Here is a 21,483-nt window from a genome sequence, read left to right as displayed (position 1 = left end):
GGGAAAGAGAAAGAAAAGGAGGGAAAGAAAGAGGGCAAAGAGATGGGGGGAGGTTCTCCGACCCCCCACGGATCCCTCACTTACCCCGGGAGGCGGCGTGGGGGGCCTCTTCTGCCCTCCCAGGGCTGCAGCGCTCCGGCGCTGGCCTGGGGAGGCAGCGGGGGGCCTCTTCTGCCCTCCCACGGGCCGTAGCACTCCGGCACTGGCACTGGGAGGCGGTGGGGGGGCCTCTTCTGCCCTCCCACAGGCCGCAGCGCTCTGGCGCTGGCTCGGGGAGGCGGTGGGGGGGGCCCTCTTCTGCCCTCCCATTGGCCGCAGCACTCCGGCGCTGGCCCTGGAAGGCGGCGGGGGGGCCTCTGCGCTCCGGCGCTGGCCCAGGGAGGCAGTGGGGGGCCCTCTTCTGGCCTCCCACAAGCCGCAGCGCTCCAGCACTGGCCCGGGGAAGTGGCAGGGGGCCGCAGCGTGGGGAGCTGGGGGCGGGGCTTGTTGCCACCGCCATTTGTTCCGGCGCCTGGGCTCCCGGAGCGGTGCTCCGGTGCACTCCGGCCCCAAAAGACCCCTGGGCTCCAGGTTCCTAACATTTATATGCCCCCACCCTTAATCAAGCATCCTTACCAGCAGACTTCCCCTATAGAACACAGAGTTCCTCCTTCTCATCCATCCTAAGTACATCATGGCATCACATTTTTCCAGGCTAGGCCCCAGAAAGCAGAGTGTCATCTACATCTATTCATCTACTTAGTGTTAACTTTCCACCTTTTTTCTGTCACGGAATCTAAAACAGTGTACATAGGTTCCTAAGAAATCATCCATTCAGGTACAGATTAGTCCCATATATGCTTAGCTTCAGCAAGGATAATGTATTATGCACCTTCTATCCATACCTTGGGACTATAAGACTATAGTGGTGGTCAGGGGAATTACAATATATTTTTTTTACGTGTCAGGCAGCAGACCTGATTTTTGCATGGCACCTGTGTCCCACCAGTCATTTCTGGTCCCTCCTTTTTACGTGTATACTCAAATGACACCCTGAACTTTGATTCTGGTGTTCAGAGGACATGATGTGAAATGACATTAAAGGGTACATGGATTCCTTAATTGCTCCTTAATTTGTGATATATCAGAAAAACAAAGAGTGATTAATGTGTTTCATATTCCTTTTCTGATTCACAGCAAAACAGACAGCCTAACAGGGGAAATGTGAAGAAAGGGAAAGCCAAGGGAAACGAAGCTTGGGGTGGGACAAGATTGGGGCGTAAGCAAAGAGAGGGGATGGAGAAGGAAGAGGGTGAAGGGAAGGAGAGATGAAGTTGTGAGCAGGGAAGGAGAGTTGGTGCACGCACTTGCCTTCTCACTCAGCCACCGTTTACATTCATGGCCATATGACCACTACGGTATCTCATTGGCCTTTAAACATAAATTCTGCTGTTGTTAGACCTGTCCTTCCTGTGAAGCACTTGATCCATATAGAAGCCAGCATTGGTTCATACACAGGTTTTTATTTTTCAAGATGCAGGCTTTTTAAATTTGCTTATTTATATCTTTTGTATTGTAGATATCCTGGTGGTTTCACGCAAGTTACAGCAACTCAGCTTCATAGAAAGGATCCAACAGCAGTAAGTGCTAATCCTTCCCTTCACCCTGTACTTCTTGAATAGACTTGCCAGACTTTCACCTGAATTTTCCTGTAAGCGTATCCAGTTCAAGGTACTGAAAGAAGAGCGCCTGAACTCATTATTCTCATTTGTCACCATCGCAAGGGCAGCCATGTAACTCTGGAGCCACATCTGATTCTTTCCTATCCTTTGTCTCCCACATCCAGGCCACTGAGAGCCTTTCCATGCGATGACTTTTCACACTTCTCAGTTTCTCTGCATGCCAACCTCTTCCCTAATCTACTGCCTTTCAGTCCTGCTGTTTTCTGCACAAACTCATCTACTGTCACCCCTCCATCTCCTCCCACTCAAGTCTCAGCGCTGTTTGCCATGCTATGCTTGAAGAATTTTTTCATCTTCGTCAAGCTGCTTTCTCTTCCTTCAAGGCGACCTCTTCTGTGAAACAATTTCTGAATGGTCCAGGCTGTGCTTTATCTGCCACCTGACACTTCCTCTACTCAGAAGTTCAAGTTTTAGCCATTGTTGTTCAAGTTTTACCCATTTTTGGAGAGCCAGTTTTGTGTTGTGGTTAGGAGCGTGGGCTCTAATCTGGGAGAACCGAGTTTGATTTCCCCACTCCTCCACATGCAGCTGCTGGTGTGATCTTGGGTGATCTGCAAGTTCCTTCAGAGTGGGTCTCTCACGAGCAGTTCTTGAAAGAGCTCTCTCAGCCCCAGCTACCTCACAGGGTGTCTGTGGTGGGGAGGGGGAGGGAAAAGAGATTGTAAGCCGCTCTGAGACTCCTTTGGGTAGTGAAGGGCGGGGTATACATCCAATCTCTTCTCTCACCACTGACCCTCCCCCTGCCCTTCTTTTGCACACACAGAGAACTTTAGGGATGGAGCAAGTTAGTTTCACATGGGCGGAGAGGAAGGTAGTGGGAAACCACTTCTGCTCATCTTTTGCCTTGAAAACCCCATGGTCCTGGGTTCGTCACAAGTCAGTTGCGAGTTGATGGAAGACCGTTATTATTTAGAGAAGCAACAAGAGAGACTTGAGCTCCTTTTTTGTTTTCTCTGCAGCCTGGAACAGGTTAGAGACAAATAAGAGGAAACATGATAGAAATTTATAAAATTATGCAAGGGGCGGAGAGAGTTGACAAAGAGAAATTTTTCTCCCTCTCCCAAAATACCAGCACTCATGGGCATCCAATGAAACTGGTGGGCAGTAGGTTCAGGACAGACAAAAGGAGAGACTACTTTACATAGAGAGTAATTTAAATGTGAAATTTGCTTCCAGATGGCAGCAGGAAAAAACAGTTTTAAAGAGTCCTATTTATGTAAGATCTGGCCCTTATAACAAATGAGTTCGACACCCCTGGATTAGACATTTCAGCTTCATCTCTCACACACACCGTAAATTTCTAGCTTCTATAGTTGTAAAGTTATTTACAATACAGTTCTAAACAATTACACCCTCCTAAAACCAGTGCCTTCAATGCACGTAGAAGGGTTTAACTCTGTTTAGGATTTGTTTGGTGTAGTGGTTAAGTGAGCAGACACAGTGCAAACCACTGTTTGGTGTAGTGGTTAAGTGTGCAGACTCTAATCTGGGAGAACTGGGTTTGATTCCCCACTCCTCCACTTGCACCTGCTGGATGACCTTGGGCAAGCCGTAGTTCTGGCACAGCTGTTCTTGAAAAAGAGCAGTTTCTGTCAGAGCTCTCTCAGCCCCACCTACTTCACAGGGTGTCTGTTGTCGGGAGGGGAAGGGAAAGGAGTTTGTAAGCCGCTCTGAGACTCCCTTGGGTAGTGAAGGGCGGGGTATAAATCCAATCTCTCCTCCTCCTCCCAGTTGGTTTGTACACCCCCTTTCTGTCTCCACGATATGTCTAAGATAAGAGTTAAAATATGTAGCAATGCCTGTTAAATTTAAAAATACACAGACAACCCACAGCTATGACTTCAGGACAGATGTGACTTCACAGACGACCAGGTAATAATGGGAGAGGCTGAAGTTGCAGTCAGTAGCAGCCAGCAAGGTTTAAAGAAGCCAGAACGGCTTGGAGAGGCTCAGGTTTTTAATAAGGAAGAGTTACTTCCTTATTAAAGGAAGTGGCATTGCCTGTTGAAATTAAAAGCTGAAAACTGACTGAAGCTGGGAGTGGGGTTTCGGCTCCCTGTGGAATGCCTTCTTGCAACTATCAGACTTAGAACAAAATTAATCAAATAAGGTTCCATATTATTCATACAGATGGCATGATCCTGAGTGAAGAATTTTAATTTCTTTCAGCAGTACAGCCTTGCCTATTGTCTTCCTTGGACTTCAGCTTGAATAGTTTCCTTTAGTGTTTTTCTCTAGAAACCGGTGCAAGTCAGGATGTTTTGGGGTCCTTTCATCTTCCTGTCTGTGCTAACTCTGGTCCACCACCCTTTGATCGTCAGTGACCATACAGACTTGACCACGCTGAACCGGCTCCAGGACCATGAGGAGCGAATGAAACAGGAAATGGAGCTCTTGCGGACAGAGTTTGACCAGAAAGGCTGGACCTTGGAGCCGCTGAAGACTCCAAAAGACTGGATTACAACTGATCAACCTATGGATGATGAAACCTGGGATGTGTGGCACTATGTGAGCCTTCTGTTCTTGATGTGCTACATATACTCCTTGGAAGAGGAACCCAGTGATGATTCTAACACTGATACCTTCAGTAGTACCAACAGAGAGGAGGAGGAGGATACTGACATGGAAAGTGAAACATGTGGCAACAAGCAAAAAGTACTAGAGGCTTTCTGTGACTGCCTCACAGATGTGGACACCAGTGACCTAACCCATATGTGCGATTTTGTGGAGTCCTTTGTGAATGACTTGCTGGAGGCCTGCCGGAATTACCTTCCCTATCAGAACACCCTTCCTCTGTTGGTGAACTGTATTGGGGTGGACAGTGCCTTTGAAGGATGGCACATACAAGAAGAAGAAGAAGAAAAGACCAAGGCATTCAGTGTACTGGTGCCGGTAGTGCCACCCAAGGGACACTATTTCCATTTGGAAACAAGTGCTTCTGAAGGCACCTCAAGCAAACATGGACACATCTTGGTGGAGATGGAGTGTGTGTGCAAGAGAGAAAGAGGAGATGTGGTATGCTTCCTTCATCATCCTGAGCAAACGCTGAGTGAAGACAAGCAAGGTGCCTTCCTCATGGATGTTTTGTGTACCAGCTCCCACTTAGATGTGGATAAAACCATCCACTGGTTCCAGAGTCTTGTGAGGAAGGCCTGGAAAAATATAAGTTATAAGTACAATCTTGATCTCCTGCCCAAGCCTTCCAACACTGCATGCAAGCTGAACCTGGCATTTAGATCTGGAAAGACAATCTCTGTTGACATCATACTTGGAGTCCAGCAAGGAGACAGCTTAGTTTTCCTGGCCACCCAGGGTGCTGAGATGGACCGTTCAGCTGGTACAGTTTGGCAGAGGACCTTTGCAATCCAGGAGCTGCTCTTTTTCAAAAGGGTAAACCAGCAAGTCCCAGAGGAGAGCTGCCACCTGAAATGTTTACAGATCATCCTCTACCTCAAAGAGTCCAACCCATCAGATGGGAAGAACCCTGTGCTCACTGACTACCATTACAAGACTTGTCTGATGCATCTCCTGCTCTTTCGGCCCCTCTCAGACTGGGCCCGTGAAGATATTGTGCAAAGGCTGCAGGACATCCTCTTATTCATGCATACTGCCCTGCAGGAGAAAGGTCTTAAGCACTTCCTGATTGGAAATGTCTCCCTGCCCATTCAGATACCTATGCCCAAGGCTCTTCGCACTGCTGTACCTGTCAATCTTTTTAAGCACTTGGCACAAGACCCCAACCTTCATGCTGAGGCAATGAGGGAGTTTGCGGAGGTTGTACGGCAAGTGTGGACTCTGGTGACAGACTGTGAAGAGTAGGAAAGGACACTTACATTAGAAACGCTATGTTGGGGGGGGACTTGCTCTAAAAGGACTGGTAAAGAAAGCAAAGCAGATAGGAAGCAACGGCATCACAGATCCCAGAATGGTGTCTATCTTCACAGGTTTCCTATGCTTCACCTTGATTTCGGGAAACGTGGCAATGCAAGTCAGCTCCCATTCCTAGTGCCAGCTAGTCTTCTGTATTTTTATGCACTCAAGGAATTTGCTCTGTTAGAGTTGAAATAGAAGTTCCAACAATAACTGTTGTGCTGTGTTTTTCCCCCCTGCAACTAGCATTGAATGAAATCAGCCTCATACCCTTTCCCTAGGTCTAACTCAAGACAACCCTTCAACTAGTATAGGCGGACAACTAATAACTATGCCTGTTTTGGAAACTTCCCACTGCTGTCGCTTCAATGAATTAGGAAGGAAGGGGGGGCACTAGGTACATTGTATTTCTCAAAGCTGGAACTGTGTGGCTGGGTGACTATGTAACCCTGACATATTCACACCTATGTCAAACACACAAGACTTTGTGTAACACATATTTGCTTATCAGTGAGGCCAGCATAAAGCAGTGGTCCACACAAGAGTGACCCTTTCTGATGCCAGCTTGCTCATCACCCATTATCTCTTCCTTTTCCAGTGCATCAGTTTTTTCTACAAAAGAGATGCGTATAAGCAATATAAAAGCACAACTTTAAAAACAATACACCTAAAATTAGAGCAATTTCTGGGTTGAGCCAGAAAGGGTAACAAACATAATTTAAAGAAAACCCTGCAAGAATAGATCTGCTACAGGAAAGGCAGAAATGATAGTGGCTAAAACTGATCTTCCTAGGAAGGTCACTGCAAAAATACCATGCCCTTTTATGACTCTTCAATTATTTTTCTTAAAACTGTACAAAATCAAAAAAAATTTTAAGGAAGGCTGGAGTAGATCTTCCTGGGACCCTAGAGAGCTGTAACCAGTCACTGTAAGTTTGTATGTGCTGTTAAGCCACAACCAGCTCATAAGTGATCCCAGTAAGGAGTTTTCACTCCCCACCAGTCAGAGTAGGCTGCTTTAAGTTTAACTCAGTACAAGACTACTTCACTGACTCAGGGTCTTACATCTGTAATAACACCTGTTGTCCTCCTCCTCCTCAAAACCAATTTATGTTCTTGCCTCTTCTTCCAAACTATACTGTGCTAGCTCCCTAGATGATTAGACAGACAAGTGTACCATGGCATCAGGAGCTGTATATATGCTGACTGTACCTTAGAGCTGCTCTGCCTGATGTTTTGGTCTTGAGTTGAAGCACTCTTGTACAAAAGGACAAATGTATCTGTTGTATCCTGTTGAAACAGACTTTGCTCATAAAGTTATCCGGTGCCTGGTGTACTGGTGGCTTTTTAGGTGAGCTACTACTAACAGTAGCAGAGTTAAGTATGCTTGTGATTAAAGTCATGCAGCAACAGTTTTATCATGACAGTCCAAATGATGCTTATCAGGAGCAAATACAGTGCTAAGAAGATGGAAAACTGCCCCACGTGGCAAACTGTTTTTGTTTTATTTTTTTCCTTCAGCGACACGTGTTCACAGCCAAACACTAGAGGGCAGCATAACCTTAGCATGTCTAAGAATGACACACCAGAGTATTTCCTTGCTAATATTTACTCTGGGTTGTGTTCTGGTGACCAGACTTCAGAAGAATTTCAATAAGAACAATGTAAAGTAAATTATAAATTGTAAAAATGTTTTGGACAGTGAATCTGCAAAAGGTAGAATGGTGTTATGCATATACTTGGACATTTCATGTTGGTATTATGTATGGTGTTTGTTTGGAGGACATCATACTTGGAGTTCAGCATTGAGATAACAAGACCCCTGAGGAACAGGAATCTTGTTGGAAGTGTGTGTGTGGGCGGGGAGAAGATGGGCTATGATTGAGAAACAGGATTTAGTTCTGTAGCACAAGATTTCTTGAGGTATGAGCTTTTAAAGGTGAAAACTCACCACATCAGATACAGGTTTCCATTCATGCCCGTTTTCAAAAGGCTATCTGGTGTTTCTGTGTGGAAGCTGAATATATGTATTTGCTTCACAGTGGGGGATCTATCACACTCCACCTCCACCCCTTGATGGTCTTGCCCTGATGAGGTAGCACAGGAGCCCAGGGGCGCCTCCCGCTTTCGTCTTCTCTGACGGGAGGGCTTGAGACTACAGTTGGCTAGGTCTCAGAATAGCAGGTCCGGCTGTGGTGAGTCATCTCACTCAACCTGCTGGGCTCTGGAGCACTTTCTTTCTCTCTCCTGCTCTGCCCAGCAGTCTGGCCACTTCTTCCATAACCTGCCGTCTGCTTCCCCCTTTTATAGCCCTCCCCCTCATTTTTGCCTCCACCCCTCTACTGGCCCTCTGGCCCTGCCTCCCCATTTAAGCCCCCATCGCCTTCCTTTCTGTGAGCCCCACCCATCTGCACTGGCACTTGCTGTTTCAGGCCCTGCTGCATGTGTTGTGCCTTGCTCCCTTCTCAGATGGGGCCTCACCCTGCTGTGCATGCTGGTTGTGTCAGCCAGCCAGCCATTCTGTGGCCTGGTGGCCTTTGGCCTGCCCAGTGCAACTCCTGGCCACTTCAGCTTTCAGGGCCCTGGGCTGGATGATGGCACGGGGTGGGACCCAGGGCTCCTTGCATCTCTCCCCTGCTCTGTGGAGAACCCGGCCTGGCTGCGTTGGGGCCCTGGGAAATTGATGCAGTCACTGCGGGGCCTGGAGGGATTGTTGGGTTTGTGGTGGTGTCAGGGGTGTTGGAGTAAGGGCCAGCCATGCCTGTGGCTGGACAGGATCCAAAACAGTTTACATCATTCTCTTCTCCTTCATTTTATCCTTACAGCTCTATGAGGTGGGTTAGGCTAAGAATGTGCCCAAGGTCATCCAGCAGCTTCCATGGAAGAGTAGGGATTTGAACCTGGCTCTGTCAGATCCTTTCCCGACACTTCAACTGCTGTACCCCACTGGCTGTCATTTATATCATAATAGTAGCTAGCAGACCAATTCCTCCCACTTCCCCAACCCGCTGCTAGCATAATTGTTCAAAAAGGTCTTGTAGCATCCAGTAGCCTCCAACTTGATATGGTCACTTATGAAACACTTGGGGAATCCTCTTGCTCTAAAACACTGGTTTTAAGAATGGGATTTAAACACACCATTCCAGATCAATCTCGTGTACCTGGCAAGTTCCCAGAATGTTTACTAAGCAAAGCAGGTTGTAGGAGGAAGGCAGAGACGAAGCTACTGAAAGCAAGGACAAGATCAGCTGGGCAAGGGAAAGGGGGTGAAAGCCGTGGGGGCTGAAGAGGAAAGGGTCAGAAGGGAGGGGACAGAAAGTGCTCTGTAACTGCAGCAGACCTTTTAAAAATGGCATTTGGCCTAGAATGCAAAATGGAGCCTACGTTTTCAAACCTGAATTTGGAGGAAGAAGGCAGAGACGAAGCTGCTGAAAGCAAGGACAAGATCAGCTGGGCAAGGGAAAGGGGGTGAAAGCCGTGGGGGCTGAAGAGGAAACGGCCAGAAGGGAGGGGACAGAAAGTGCTCTGTAACTGCCTAGAATGCAAAATGGAGCCTACATTTTCAAATCTGAATTTGAAGGAAGTGAAATAAAGATTGCAGCTGTCATAATTGGGTATGTTATCTGCGAAGTTTTGCACTGTGAATTTTGTCTTAAGTGTGGAAGACTTTCATGCACGCAAATCTGGGGGTGGAGGACTAGTTGATACCTCATTTGCCTGGTGGGCACACTGGCTCAGTTCTCTTGTCACTCTCCTTTAAATGTTATTTGCTGCTGTGTTGGGAGAGGGATTGTGCAGGCAGGCAACATAGGATGAAGGGGTTTTTTTTATTCTGTGATGGAATCATTGCAGTCTCCATTTGAAAAACACAGCCATACGACTCTACAACTGTGTTTTAGAAATAGAATAGTTTTGTGGAAGAAATCCAGAAATGGGATGCTTGGAACTAAGGTCTATCAAACTTAGCGTGCAAGTAAATGTAGCTTAGAGTATAGTTTTTACAAGTGGAAAGCTAGACTAATCTTCCTTCAATTCCACCCACCCTTTCCCTTCCAGCTTTTTATATATATATATATAAGTAGAAACTGCACAGATCCTTCATTATAGTCCTTACAGTGAATAGGGTTTTTTTAAAATCCTGGGTGAAAATCCAAATAATTTTTCCTCCTGCCTTCTCGCCTAGACAAGCTTTCTGCCTAAACCCACATCCCTTTCCTTATTCTTCCAGCTGTCTCCCAGCCCCTCTCATCCTCAGCTCTTTTATTACTCTTCAGTGGTATGTACCAGAGCTAACAGACACAGCTAATCAGTGGGAATTTGTCCTTTTGATTAACGTGGCGCTTGCACAGCTTTGAAAATCAATAGGGAGTGCTTGTCTACTGATGACAAAATGAATCAAAGTAGTAGTTACCTAAATATGGCAAATGCATTTTAATAGACAAGAAATCGTTGGGTTGATTGATCTTTTTAATTTTATGGGTATATTTTTAGAGGAGAAGCACATGTTCTTACATGCTGCTATTAAGGGGCTGTTACTTCCTCCGCTGCATTGCTATCTCCTCTACACGCAGTAAAATTATGGCCAGGCTTTAAGCCTGTGTGCTTGCTTCCCTTGCCACACCATCCCAGTTGCCTCTTCCTAAGCCTGAATGATACTGGGGTTGTCAGATGCATATTCTGAATTTATCATGGAGTTTGCGCTTTAGGTACAGTGTGTTTAAGAATTTGTAAGCCACTGTTCAGAAAACAAGATGGGTAGCTGTTTAAGAATTTGTAAGCCACTGTTCAGAAACCAAGATGGGTAGCTGTGTCTATAGCAGCAGGAGAGAGCAAGAGTCCAGTGGCAACTTAAAAACTAACAAAATATTACGAAATACATCATGGTAAGCAACTGGCCCTGGTATTTTTGGATGCAGAGAAAGCGTTTGATGACAACGTTACTTGGCCATTTATTATAGAGACATTGAGAATGGTGGAAGCAGGTGAAAACTATTAAGATGATTCAAGCTATATATAATGAACAAAGAGCAAGAGTAATGGTGAATGGCGAATTGACAAATAATGTTAAGATTCAAAAGGGGGGACTAGACAAGGCTGCCCTTTATCACCTCTTATATTTATCCTAGCCTTAGAGGTATTAAACAATGTAATAAGAAGGGATAAAGAGATTATTGGACTAAAATTGAAAGGAAACAAATACAAATTATTAGCTTTTGCGGATGATATTGCATTTATTATGGAACAACCGATGGAAGTAGCCGTTAAACTAAAAGAAAGGATTCAAGAATATGGTCAAGTAGCGGGACTGAAAATAAATGTCAACAAAAAAACTAACAAAAATTGTGAAGCATATTGAGGGGGTGCAAGAATTTTGTTCATCTTTAAGGTGCTTGTTCTTTTCTGCTGTTCAGAAAACAGTTCTCAAAAATGGAGTATATTAGAATCGTAAAAGTGTATCCAGATATTTTTTTTGAAAATCCACAGTTCATCCAATAATACAGTAAACACAGCTGCAGAAAGGGGGGTTAGATCTTGAGTAAAGATACACTCCATGAGCTTCTGTGAGCTTTCTGCACCTTCCTCTACCTTTAGTAGGATGCAACAGTGGGGAGAAGGCGGCATTTTCACCCAGTTCCCCGCTCCCACTCACTGGATCTTCCCATTCTGCGATATATTTTGTGATACCTTAGAGAATTTTCTAGACTCACTGGAGAAGGAAAAGGGAGAGAAAACATCTGTTTCATCAACTGTTTCCACAAGCTGTTTTCCATCATTTGACCTAAGAAATACAGGCCAAATGCTATCCATTTTAATGATGGTTTGGGTGCTTATGACTTATAAGGGCACCTGCCAATATATTTTCATGATTCTATCATGGCATCACAGATAGTATTATTGAGTAGTTTGATTTCAATGATGTTTATATTGTTGCCCATCTTTAACAGTGTTTCGGAGAGCTGACTATAATACTTTTTTGGTTATTAAAATAGGGTTGTAGACTAATGTCAGCAATCCAACATGGATCCTAGTCTTCATTTCCTTTTATAGCCCCGTCCCCCCCTCCTTCAGTGCAGTGGAGTATGGTAACAGAGATCTTACTGGATGCGTGATTTGGCAGCCAGGCTCATTGTGAACTTTGTCTCCATATTTATTGGAGTTGTGTTCATTTGTTTGGGTTGTTTTTTTTAAGAGCAGTATTTTAATCCATCATCCTGTTGGTGTTGATAGTGGTGCTCTATAGAACTTAATAACTGGGGTTTCTTTGGCTTTTTACACGAGACTACAAAATAATCTTTGTGAAAATGACATCGTTATTTTTCTAGCATCATCCGTCTCCTGGAATCAAAACAGGGCTTCAATTTACTTTTCGAACCAGATCTTCCCCTTGAATTCATCTTGCTCTAACAGGATCTTCTCAAATGGTTATGAGTTGTCCAGATTTCTCATTGAATGTTTAACAAATTAGAGCATCCAATTTTCTGACTTTCCAGCTATAGCATATAATATGTGGGTGAATTTATAGATCATCATTTTAAATCTTTGCCATTGTATCTTTACATTTTTTCTCTTTAGAGATGTCTGTCTGGCAGTTTTATTAGTTCCTTCCTACAGAGCTTGTCCACATTTCTCAGAAACTGTTTAATGTTTAATGGAGTGCGTTTTTGGCTCTTGCCATTTTTATAGCATTTTACGAGGGGAATAGGCAATTTGTAAACCATGGAGTCAAAGAGTTCTCCATGGATTTCCCATTTGACCACCAGAATAGCCACGACTGCAAGGAGTTGGACTTTCTTGCCTCTATTGTGCATCGTTTGCTCATTCCCATCACCATTGCCAAAAAACAAAGAAATGGAAGTGAACAGCTGAGATGCATCACTCTGTTATAATATAAAATAAAATCCCATAGCATTATACTAGGAATTCTGCACACAGCTTTGGATTGTGAAGCACTATCTAACAATTTTGAAGAAGAAGAAGAAGAGAAGAGATTGGATTTATACCCCACCCTTCATTTGGAGTCTCAGAGCGGCTTACAAACTCCTTTCCCTTCCCCTCCCCACAACAGACACCCTGTGAGGTGGGTGGGGCTGACACAAACTGCTCTTTTTCGAGGACAGCTGTGCCAGAGCTTGTGACTGACCCAAGGTCACATCAGCTGGTGCAAGTGGAGGAGTGGGGAATCAAACCCAGTTCTCCCAGATTAGAGTCCGCACACTTAACCACTACACCAAACTGGCTCTAATGTGGAAGTAGTGCTTTTTGAATCCTGTGAGTAGGATTCTTCCTCCTCCTCCTGATCTGGTTTTGAGTTCTTTTCTTTCTTCTTATATTTTGAGTTGAACATTTGGTCCATAAATTTTTCCGCTTTTCGAAAAGAATCAATTTTGTATTTTTTTATCCAGATAACTGAAGCTCAGTTCTTCTGGGAATAACCATCTGTATGGTACTCCCCCCCCCTTTTTTACAGAGTGAGAGTAAGCATCCTGTATACTTTCCTCTGTTTTCTGACTTCAAAGGGAATGTCTTTTAGTATTTTTATCTCTTCATTCTTAATTTTTAAGGGTTCCCCCATTGTAAATTTTAACACCAGTTCTCTGGTAGATCATTTTGTGAATTTTAAATAGGTTTCCCCTGGGAGTTTATTTTTCTTTATAAAATCTGGTCCTGTAGGCTACATCCATCTCTTTCAATAGGTCTTCCTATTTGTAATCCATTAATGGAGCCAAGGCCTCCGCCAAAAGTTCTTTTAAGTCCTTGTTCTTCTCTTCAGGGATCCCATGGAAGCATAAAACATATGTAGATCTTTCCAGCTGGAGCTGTATTAATTGTGTTTTATCGGAGGATCTTTCTTTCTCTGCTTCATCTACTCTCTTGTTGATACTCTGTCTGTTTTTCCATTTTTTTCAATGTTTTCTCAGTTACTGAGGTTTTTTTATCCATTTGATTCAGTTGTTTTTGAACACTGTCCAGTTTGGCGTTGAGAGTGGCCAGTGCTGCCAGCACTGCAACCAACTGGCTTCGCATTTTTCAAATGGCAACCAAGAGCAGGCACATAGAGCAGCAGTTAGCTGACGGACGGGGGCAGTGGGGAAGGGAGGAGGAGGAGGAGGGCCAACATGTGGCTTGGGAGGCAACTGGGCTGTCTTGTGCATGCTGCTCTGAGGGGAATATACCTCCCAGCCTCGGAAGTGGGTGGAGGAGCAAAGGGGAAAAGGGGCACTGATGCCACGGTGCGTCTGAACAGTCACAGAATCGGGAGGCAGAGTGAGTGTTGGGGTGGGTGGGGAATGGCAACCTCGCTTCTCCCCCCCCCCCACCTGTTTGCAGCCTGTGAGGAAAAGTGGTTGCCGGAAGTCAAAAAGCACCCCCTTGAGGTATCGGAAACGGCCTCTCTGTCAGGTCTTCCTCTTCCCTCAACTCCACCGTTTCTCTGGGAGACGCAAGAGAGATGAGAACTGGGGTGGGGGGGATCCGGAAGAGCTTGATTCAGATCCCCCTCCTCCTAAGACAGGACCCTGTCATCCGGGGCCAGTTGACCAGTCTGGCCACCTCTCAGGGTTTGCCTGTGTCACTTACAAAGTTTATATCTCTGGTACCTAGTATATTATGGCATAAATGGCCTGTCCCAACAAAGTAGCATTTCTGTCAGATCTGGCCCTCATAACAAATGAGTTTGACACCCCTGCTCTAGAAACTGCAGGCATGGTAATAATTCCACCATGCCCTGAAACTATAGGTTCTCTCCCTCCTCCTTCATTATATTGACCGTACAGGCTGATGAAGAGTTCTGGGAAACTCAAAAGCTTGCGCAGATTTGGGTGACTGGGCATTGATTAGAGGGTAGCTTTGTGTGTGTTAAGGGCCATCAAGTCATTTCCAACCTATGGCGACCCTATGAGTTAAAGACCTCCGAAACATCCTATCGTTAACAGCTTTGCTCAGGTCTTGCAAACTGAGGGCCACGGCTTCGTTGATTGAGACAATCCATCTCGTGTTGGGTCTTCTTCTTTTCCCACTGCTTTCAACTTTTCCTAGCATGATAGTCTTTTCCCATGACTTTTGTCTTCTCATCGTTTGACCAAAGTGCAGTAGTCTCAGTCTGGTCATTTGAGCTTCTTGGGAGAGTTCAGGCTTGATATGATCTAGAACCCACTAATTTAGAGTTCACTTGATTTGATCTAGAACCCACTTATTTAGAGTTCGGTCATTGCTGAGTTGGTGGGCTACGGGAATGTGTTGCAAATTGGGCTCAGAATTGGTGCCTCAGCAGGTCACAGTTTCTCCCATGGCCAGGCTCTTTGTTGCTAGCAAGCCTGTTGAACCCGCACTTAGGGGCAGCTGAGTCTGTCTCAGTTTCGTTTAGGATGCCAGTCAGAATTGTATCTAAGAAAGATGAAAGGCATCATTGTATCAGTACATCTGAAATATTTTATGTAATTGCTTGCGGCAATATGGTGTAGATTTATTTACATTTGAGCCAGCCATTTCACTCTATTGGTGCTTTCACATTCCTAGCATAAGACCCTTCCACTAACGTGAGGCATTTGGCATTTGTAAAAGAGTTCTTACTTTTATCTCTCCCCTTTTTCCAAAGGAGCATTATTGTCATTCTCTTTGTTAGGTGGTAGACAGGTGAAAGAGAGATTGGTTTACAGTTAGCAAAAGTGTGTCTGTGATCGTATAAAACAAGTGCCCATATATATGGAAACAGAAAGGTTATACCTCTATATAATCACATATATTTGAAGATGAGTAAATGACTGTTTTAGACTTGTAAGTGAACAAGCTTTGGTTTTAGGCTTCTGGTTTTTGTCTTCCCCACATTTTATTACTGTATCATAAGCTGTCTGATGAAAAAAAGAACATTGATGGTATCTTTTTTGGCTTACATCCAGGATTTCACACACTGAAAAGAAGCACCTGAAAAATGTAAAGTTTTCTGCTTTAAAACGGCCCCGGTCACACGCGCAGGAAACTGCGGGGGAGAAGTGTGGCTGTTTGCCCCGGGGCAAACTAACACGCAGTAAAGTGATCATACCTCCTGTGGAGGTTCTGTGGAGGTACCGTGGAGCTTCCGTGGTTACGGAGAGGCGTCGATCACAACACATGCCTGCGCGCAACGAAGAAGCGCGCGGCGCGGCGAACTGGGTTTCTTTTTTGTGTACACTACGAATGAGCATGCTCCGTTGGGTGCGTGTGCGCAACCACGAAGACTTGGGGGGGAAAAAAACCTTCTTCGCAAGGGGACATGGGCGAACGCCGGATGCCACCGGAAATGTGATCAGACGCCCGCCCTTGCCCCGCAGTTTCCGGAAACTAGTACCTCCGAGGTACTAGTTTTTTGCTCCGTTTTATCGGCGGTTCGCCACAGTTCAACCACGGGAGCTCTACGCTCCCCAGATGTTGCCGTGTGATCGTGCCAGGTAACTCCGCCTCTCTTCCGTCTATTTAGCGTGGCTTCTGCTCCGTGTGAACGGGGCCAACATCTCTCAGACTAAAAGCCATTGAAACTGTATTGGCAAAAGGGAAATTCCAGATGTGAGGTAACAGCAGTTCTTGTAATGGACTCCAATAATTCTTACTCTGAGGTAGATCTGTGCAAAGGAGAAAAATCAAAACAGAATAGCCAAAATGGATGCTCAATGAGGTCTGCAAAAGAAGAGCCATCTAAAATTTGTGACACTTTTTAAAAGTATCAGATATTTGAGTCTTGTAAAGTTTTCTTCCTTTGCTACTCTTCACTGTTGCAACCTAAACTATGGAGCCAGTGACCAGCCTCATATATTGATTGTGTAAAATTATCTGATCTTGCCAATTGTGGGGGGGAAAGACCAAGCCCCGTGAGGAGGTTGAGGGGGGACATGATTGCTCTCTTTATGTATTTGAAGGGCTTTCAGAGAATGGAAGGGAGCTGTTCCTGTTGGCAGCAGGGGATAGGACTCGCAATAATGGGTTTCAGTTAAGGGTGGGAAAGTACTGGCTGGATATTAGGAAAACCTTTTTTACAGTAAGAGTTGTGCAGCAGTGGAATCAGCTGCCTAGGGAGGTTGTGAGCTCCCCCTTACTGGCAGTCTTTTAAGCAGCAGCTGGAGAAACACTTGTCAGGGATGCTTTAGGCCAGTGGTGGCGAACCTATGGCATGGGTGCCAGAGGTGGCACTCAGAGCCCTCTCTGTGGGCAAGCGTGCCATCGCCCCAACCAGGCCCAGACCATTATTAAAGTGTTGAATTCTCTGCCAAATAATGTTAAGTAAATTAAAGCATTTGGGATTGCTTTCCTCACTATGTTTGGATCATCTTAAGTTAATGTATGGATTGTTTTTTCTAAAGTAAAAACCTCAGTATTCAGGTTAAATTGCCGTGTTGGCACTTTGCGATAAATAAGTGGGTTTTGGGTCACAGTTTGGGCACTCGGTCTCTAAAAGGTTCACCATCACTGCTCTAGGCTGATCCTGCATTGAGCAGGGGTTTGGACCAGATGGCCTGTTTGGCCCCTTCCAGCTCTGTGAGTCTGTGATTCTATTACATCCTCAGAAAGGACTGCTCTGTATGGAGCTCACTGCTTTTGTTGGTGCTTTAAAGAATGGAGGACATTGGCTTCTGCTGTTTATTTTATGTAATACTTTTCCCTTTCGGTAAAGTCCATATGGCTATTTAGTTCTTACATAAAGGAATATATTGGCACACTCAGATCTTCAGCCCAAGAAAAACCGCCCTGAACTGTAGCTCTTATGCATAAGTTAATGTGGGTCCGTAGGTCTTATTCATTCCTAGTAGCCTTATGAATGAGGCTGTTCATCCGGAACAAATAGCTGTCAGGTCATTTTCACAAAGCAAATGCCTACAGTGAAGGCGGAACTGCACATTACAAAAAAATATGCAGGCTTGCCTCTAGAACTGGCAGCCCCGTGTCCGGTTCCCTCCTTCTGTATGACACCTAATTGGAAAATGCTGCATCCTGATGTTGGTACACTGAGTGTTTCCTGCCTCTCCAGTGATGTGGAATTGGTTGTGCACGGGGGGAGGGGGTAGAGGGGGGGACACACAACAGTATGCTGAGTTCTGTAGGTCAGTTCAGGTTAAGTTAAGAGCCTCCTCCCGAGCCTTCCTGTGCTCCTGTCTTCAGAGGTAAGGCAGGGATCTCCATTAGATATCCCTTGCCTTTGGAACATCCTCCCCTTTGAGGCTTGGCTGAAACATTCCTTTTTACCCAGGCTTTTAGTCAAAGAGTTAAATCTTGTTAGTGTAATTTGATTTTTTTAAATTTACATTTTCTCACTGAGACTCAAGGCAGATTGCACAGTGTAAGTCAGCGTATCAGCAGGAGGAGGCATTAGAATTGCAGAAACTTTATACTTTGTTTCAGATATTATTATTATCATCATTCATCATCTAATGAATCTAATAATTAAATAAATCTAATCTAATAAATCTAATAATAAATAATATTAGACATGATATGTTAATGCAGAAAACCGTATTGAATAAGTAGAAAACAATGCAGTGAGATAAGGCAATGCGTATAGCAAGCAGATATTGCATACTACACACAGTGGTATGATCTGCACCCTTGGTTGCCTTTATTAAAACCGCTTCCCTGAACCGTTCCATTATACTGTAGCCCTATTACTTGTATAAAAATGCCCTCCTGCAGAATGAGAGAAATGTGACATGCTGCTAGCCTGAAGAATCTTTTAGGAACAGTATGTTATGGTTCTGCTTTATTGTATTTCTTATCTTGCTGTTCACTTCCAGCGTGTCTTTGGAGATACAGCATTTAAATTTTCCAAATAAATAAAATAATGCTTAACCATGTTTTGGTGCTGTGTTTGTGCACTATCCTGTCTGTCCTCTCCTAATGTGTTCTAAGTGTGGCTTGATATAAATGTGACACTGTTGGGCAAGAAGAACATACCCATGAAACCTTGGCATGCATCCAGAGTTCAGCTGTGCAGTCTCACTACATGTGCCACGCTAGCACACCCAGGCTTCCTATATTTGGCATGCTAATCTCTGTTTAAATGAGACACTGGGCACACGGAACTATTGCATAGATAAGTTCTTCTCTCCACCCAGCTTCATTTAAATCAGGCCTTGATTAGTGACTTCTGCTTTAGCACAAACCACAGTTTGCTTTTACATTTGAAACAAGCAGGGCATAAAGGCCAAGCCCCTCCGCTGCTGCCGCCTCCTAGCTGTTCTTGTTCAAAGGTCTGCTGCCTCTGTAGATGGAGGCTCCCTTCAGTCACTGTGGCTTTAACAATCCCCCCCCCCCCATTTATTTCATTGTTAATTCTCATATTTAGTTCTGTGTGAGTTGGCTCTACATTTCTGAAATGTTAGGAAAGGCGGTATCATGTATGTAACATAAATCTTTCTTTTGCAGATTGTAAAACTGGCTATCTATGGAATGCTGCCCAAAAACCTTCTCAGAAGAACAATGATGCAAAGACTGCATCTCTTTGCAGATGATGTAAGTCAAAAGCTGGATCATTATCTAGTTCAATGGTTGATCTATCTGTTTATTCAAAATAAGCACTTCATACACTAAAAGATGCTACAGAAATTATTTACTGCACAGTCCTGTTTCTAATGAACAATGAATGTTTCACTCCAGTGGAGTTCAAATTTCAAGTAAATGTTACTGACAAGAATGAAATAATCTGTTTACAAAGCATTCACACATCCTTAAATTTTTGTATCTGAAAGGGATTGTAAGTATGAATCGAGATTTGCTTGAGTAGCATACTGGAGTTTGAGCTTTAATGGTCAGTAGTTAGCTCACCACCTAGTGGTGCACAACACTAAGAGCTAAAACTGGCGGCTGCCAGACAATCTTAGGATCTCCTGGCTATTCTATAGACAATGCCGTACGAGAATTATTATTACTATTATTCGTACATGTCTCAGTCTTGCCTAAATTGAGCAGTGAGATTGCTGAATACACATTAGGTAGCATATTCAGTACAATATACATTCAACCTATTCTTCATCCTACGATTTGAGAGGTTTTCTGTGTCCTAGTGTGCATGTCTTAAAAGTAGACTTCCTGGAAGTCCTTCAAAGGATAGAAATTACCGTATGTTAGCATTGTCTAAGGTTTTTCTTCAGTGAGATTTTGGGGGTCTTTTTCTAATTGCTTTGGAATTTCTTGTTGATAGTGCAGACTGCTACAATGGAGTGTAGTCTTTCCCAGCTATGATGTTTACCTCTGTTAGATTGTTTGTCCAGAATATATGCTTAAAAGAGGGTTTCTAAAATTTTAGGACACAGATTCTCCCACGTCACACAATGCCTCTGAAAGTTTCTTTGCACATGCAAGGAATTCTTGCCCAACCAAAAGAGAGGGTTTGTTCAGTGGGAGAGCATCTGCTTTGCATGCAGAAGGTCCCAGGTTCAATCCTCAGCATCTCCAGGTAAAGTATCAAGTTGCAGATGATGTGAAAGACCTCTGAGACTCTGGAGAGCTGCTGCCAGTCTGAGTAGACAGTATTAACCTTGATGAACCACGGGTCTGATTTAGTATAGGGCAGCTTCATGCCTCCAGGAGCACTGTTATCTGATTTGCAGTTCAGGGAACACTGTGCTGGGATCTCTGCCATCCGTTTGCCTGTTAGTGCTCTGGATTAAGAAATGTGCACCCTCGCTGTTAGCATTCAGCTAATGAGGAACCCGGGGGCTGCAGTATAGTTCATTTTGTAGGAATTGCTTTTGAACTCAGGAGTACTTCGGGGTGGCCTCATAAAAATAATTAAAATTTAAAAAAATACACGAAAGAGTGGATCCAGCAGCATAAAACACCAAGTCACAAAATAGAACTGAACCCGCATGACCATGTATCCAAGAAGGCAGCCATCTTGAGGTCCCTTGGCAGAGCATTTCAGAGAGCGGGCACCACAGTTGAGAAGGCCTTGCCTTGTGCCCTCTGCGATCTCAGCTGGCTGAAGGGCAGAACCCCAGCAGGGAATCATTCAGTAACCAAAGGGCATGAGAAAGAAGAAATGAGAGGAGATGGACTATCTCTCAGGGAAGCAGGGCTCAAAGCATTGTGGGCTCTAAAGGCTCAAACCAGCTCCTTGAAGTGGAAATACAGGTACATAGTTGCCACCACATCAATTCCCATAAGAGACTGAGTAAATGGATGAAATCCCATCAGTATTTTGGCTGGCCCACACTTGTGTGCTCCTGTGGGGGCCCTAGTTTAAGCAACAGGTGGCAAAAATGGAGATGGCTGCCTTTGCCTTCATTTCCTCAGGCTTTATCATCATCCTAAAGCCTTAGGTCAAACCAGCTCCTTGAAGTGGAAATACAGATACATAGTTGCCACCACATCGATTCCCATAAGAGACTGAGTAAATGGATGTAATCCCATCAGTATTTTGGCTGCCCCACACTTGTGTGCTCCCGTGGGGGCCCTAGTTTAAGCAACAGATGGCAAAAATTGAGATGGCTGCCTTTGCCTTCATTTCCTCAGGCTTTATCGTCATCCTAAAGTCTTAGGATAAAGCAGGGGTGGCCAAGCTGCAGCTCAGGAGCCACATGCAGCTCTTTCACACATATTGTGTGGCTCCCGGCAGGGCACCTGGGAAGCGAATCGGAGGCATGCCTCCCTGGTCAGTCTTCCCTTTGCCAAGCCAAGCCAGCCGGGGGGGGGGGGGAGCTTGGAGGACGCATTTAAAGTTAAGGTTGTTTTCTTTCCACCTCTCCCTTCCCCCCATCTATTTTCTTTCTTTCGCTCTGTCTCTCTCTCCTTCTCCCTTCCTTTATTTCACCCTTCCTTTCTTCTTTCCTTCCCCCTCCCTCCCTCCCCCATCTACTTGCTTTCTTTGTTTCTTTCTCTCTTTCTCTCTCTCCAGTTTGGCGTAGTGGTTAAGTGCATGGACTCTAATCTG

The 21,483-nt window shown here is 44.7% G+C and overlaps 2 protein-coding genes across 2 annotated transcripts in view; both read left to right on the top strand.

Moving 5' to 3' along the window:
* MRPL13 (mitochondrial ribosomal protein L13) overlaps positions 1 to 21,483 on the top strand; it is a 49,397-nt gene that overhangs the window by 5,227 nt on the left and 22,687 nt on the right. The window contains exons 4-5 of the mRNA XM_015412028.1: positions 1,559 to 1,619; positions 18,978 to 19,064. Of these exons, the coding sequence (XP_015267514.1) occupies positions 1,559 to 1,619; positions 18,978 to 19,064 (148 nt within the window). The remainder of the gene's footprint in view (positions 1 to 1,558; positions 1,620 to 18,977; positions 19,065 to 21,483) is intronic.
* On the top strand, positions 3,716 to 6,737 carry LOC107111105 (inositol 1,4,5-trisphosphate receptor-interacting protein-like 1). Its single transcript, XM_015412027.1, has one exon. It carries the CDS (start codon positions 3,978 to 3,980, stop codon positions 5,538 to 5,540), a length of 1,563 nt encoding a protein of 520 aa, XP_015267513.1. The 5' UTR covers positions 3,716 to 3,977; the 3' UTR covers positions 5,541 to 6,737.

The sequence above is a fragment of the Gekko japonicus genome, unplaced genomic scaffold (genome assembly GCF_001447785.1).
Source record: "Gekko japonicus isolate JY-2015 unplaced genomic scaffold, Gekko_japonicus_V1.1 scaffold906, whole genome shotgun sequence".
NCBI lineage: Eukaryota > Metazoa > Chordata > Lepidosauria > Squamata > Gekkonidae > Gekko > Gekko japonicus.
Note: the sequence above shows the minus strand (reverse complement) of the source record. Positions and strands in the feature narration are given on the sequence as shown.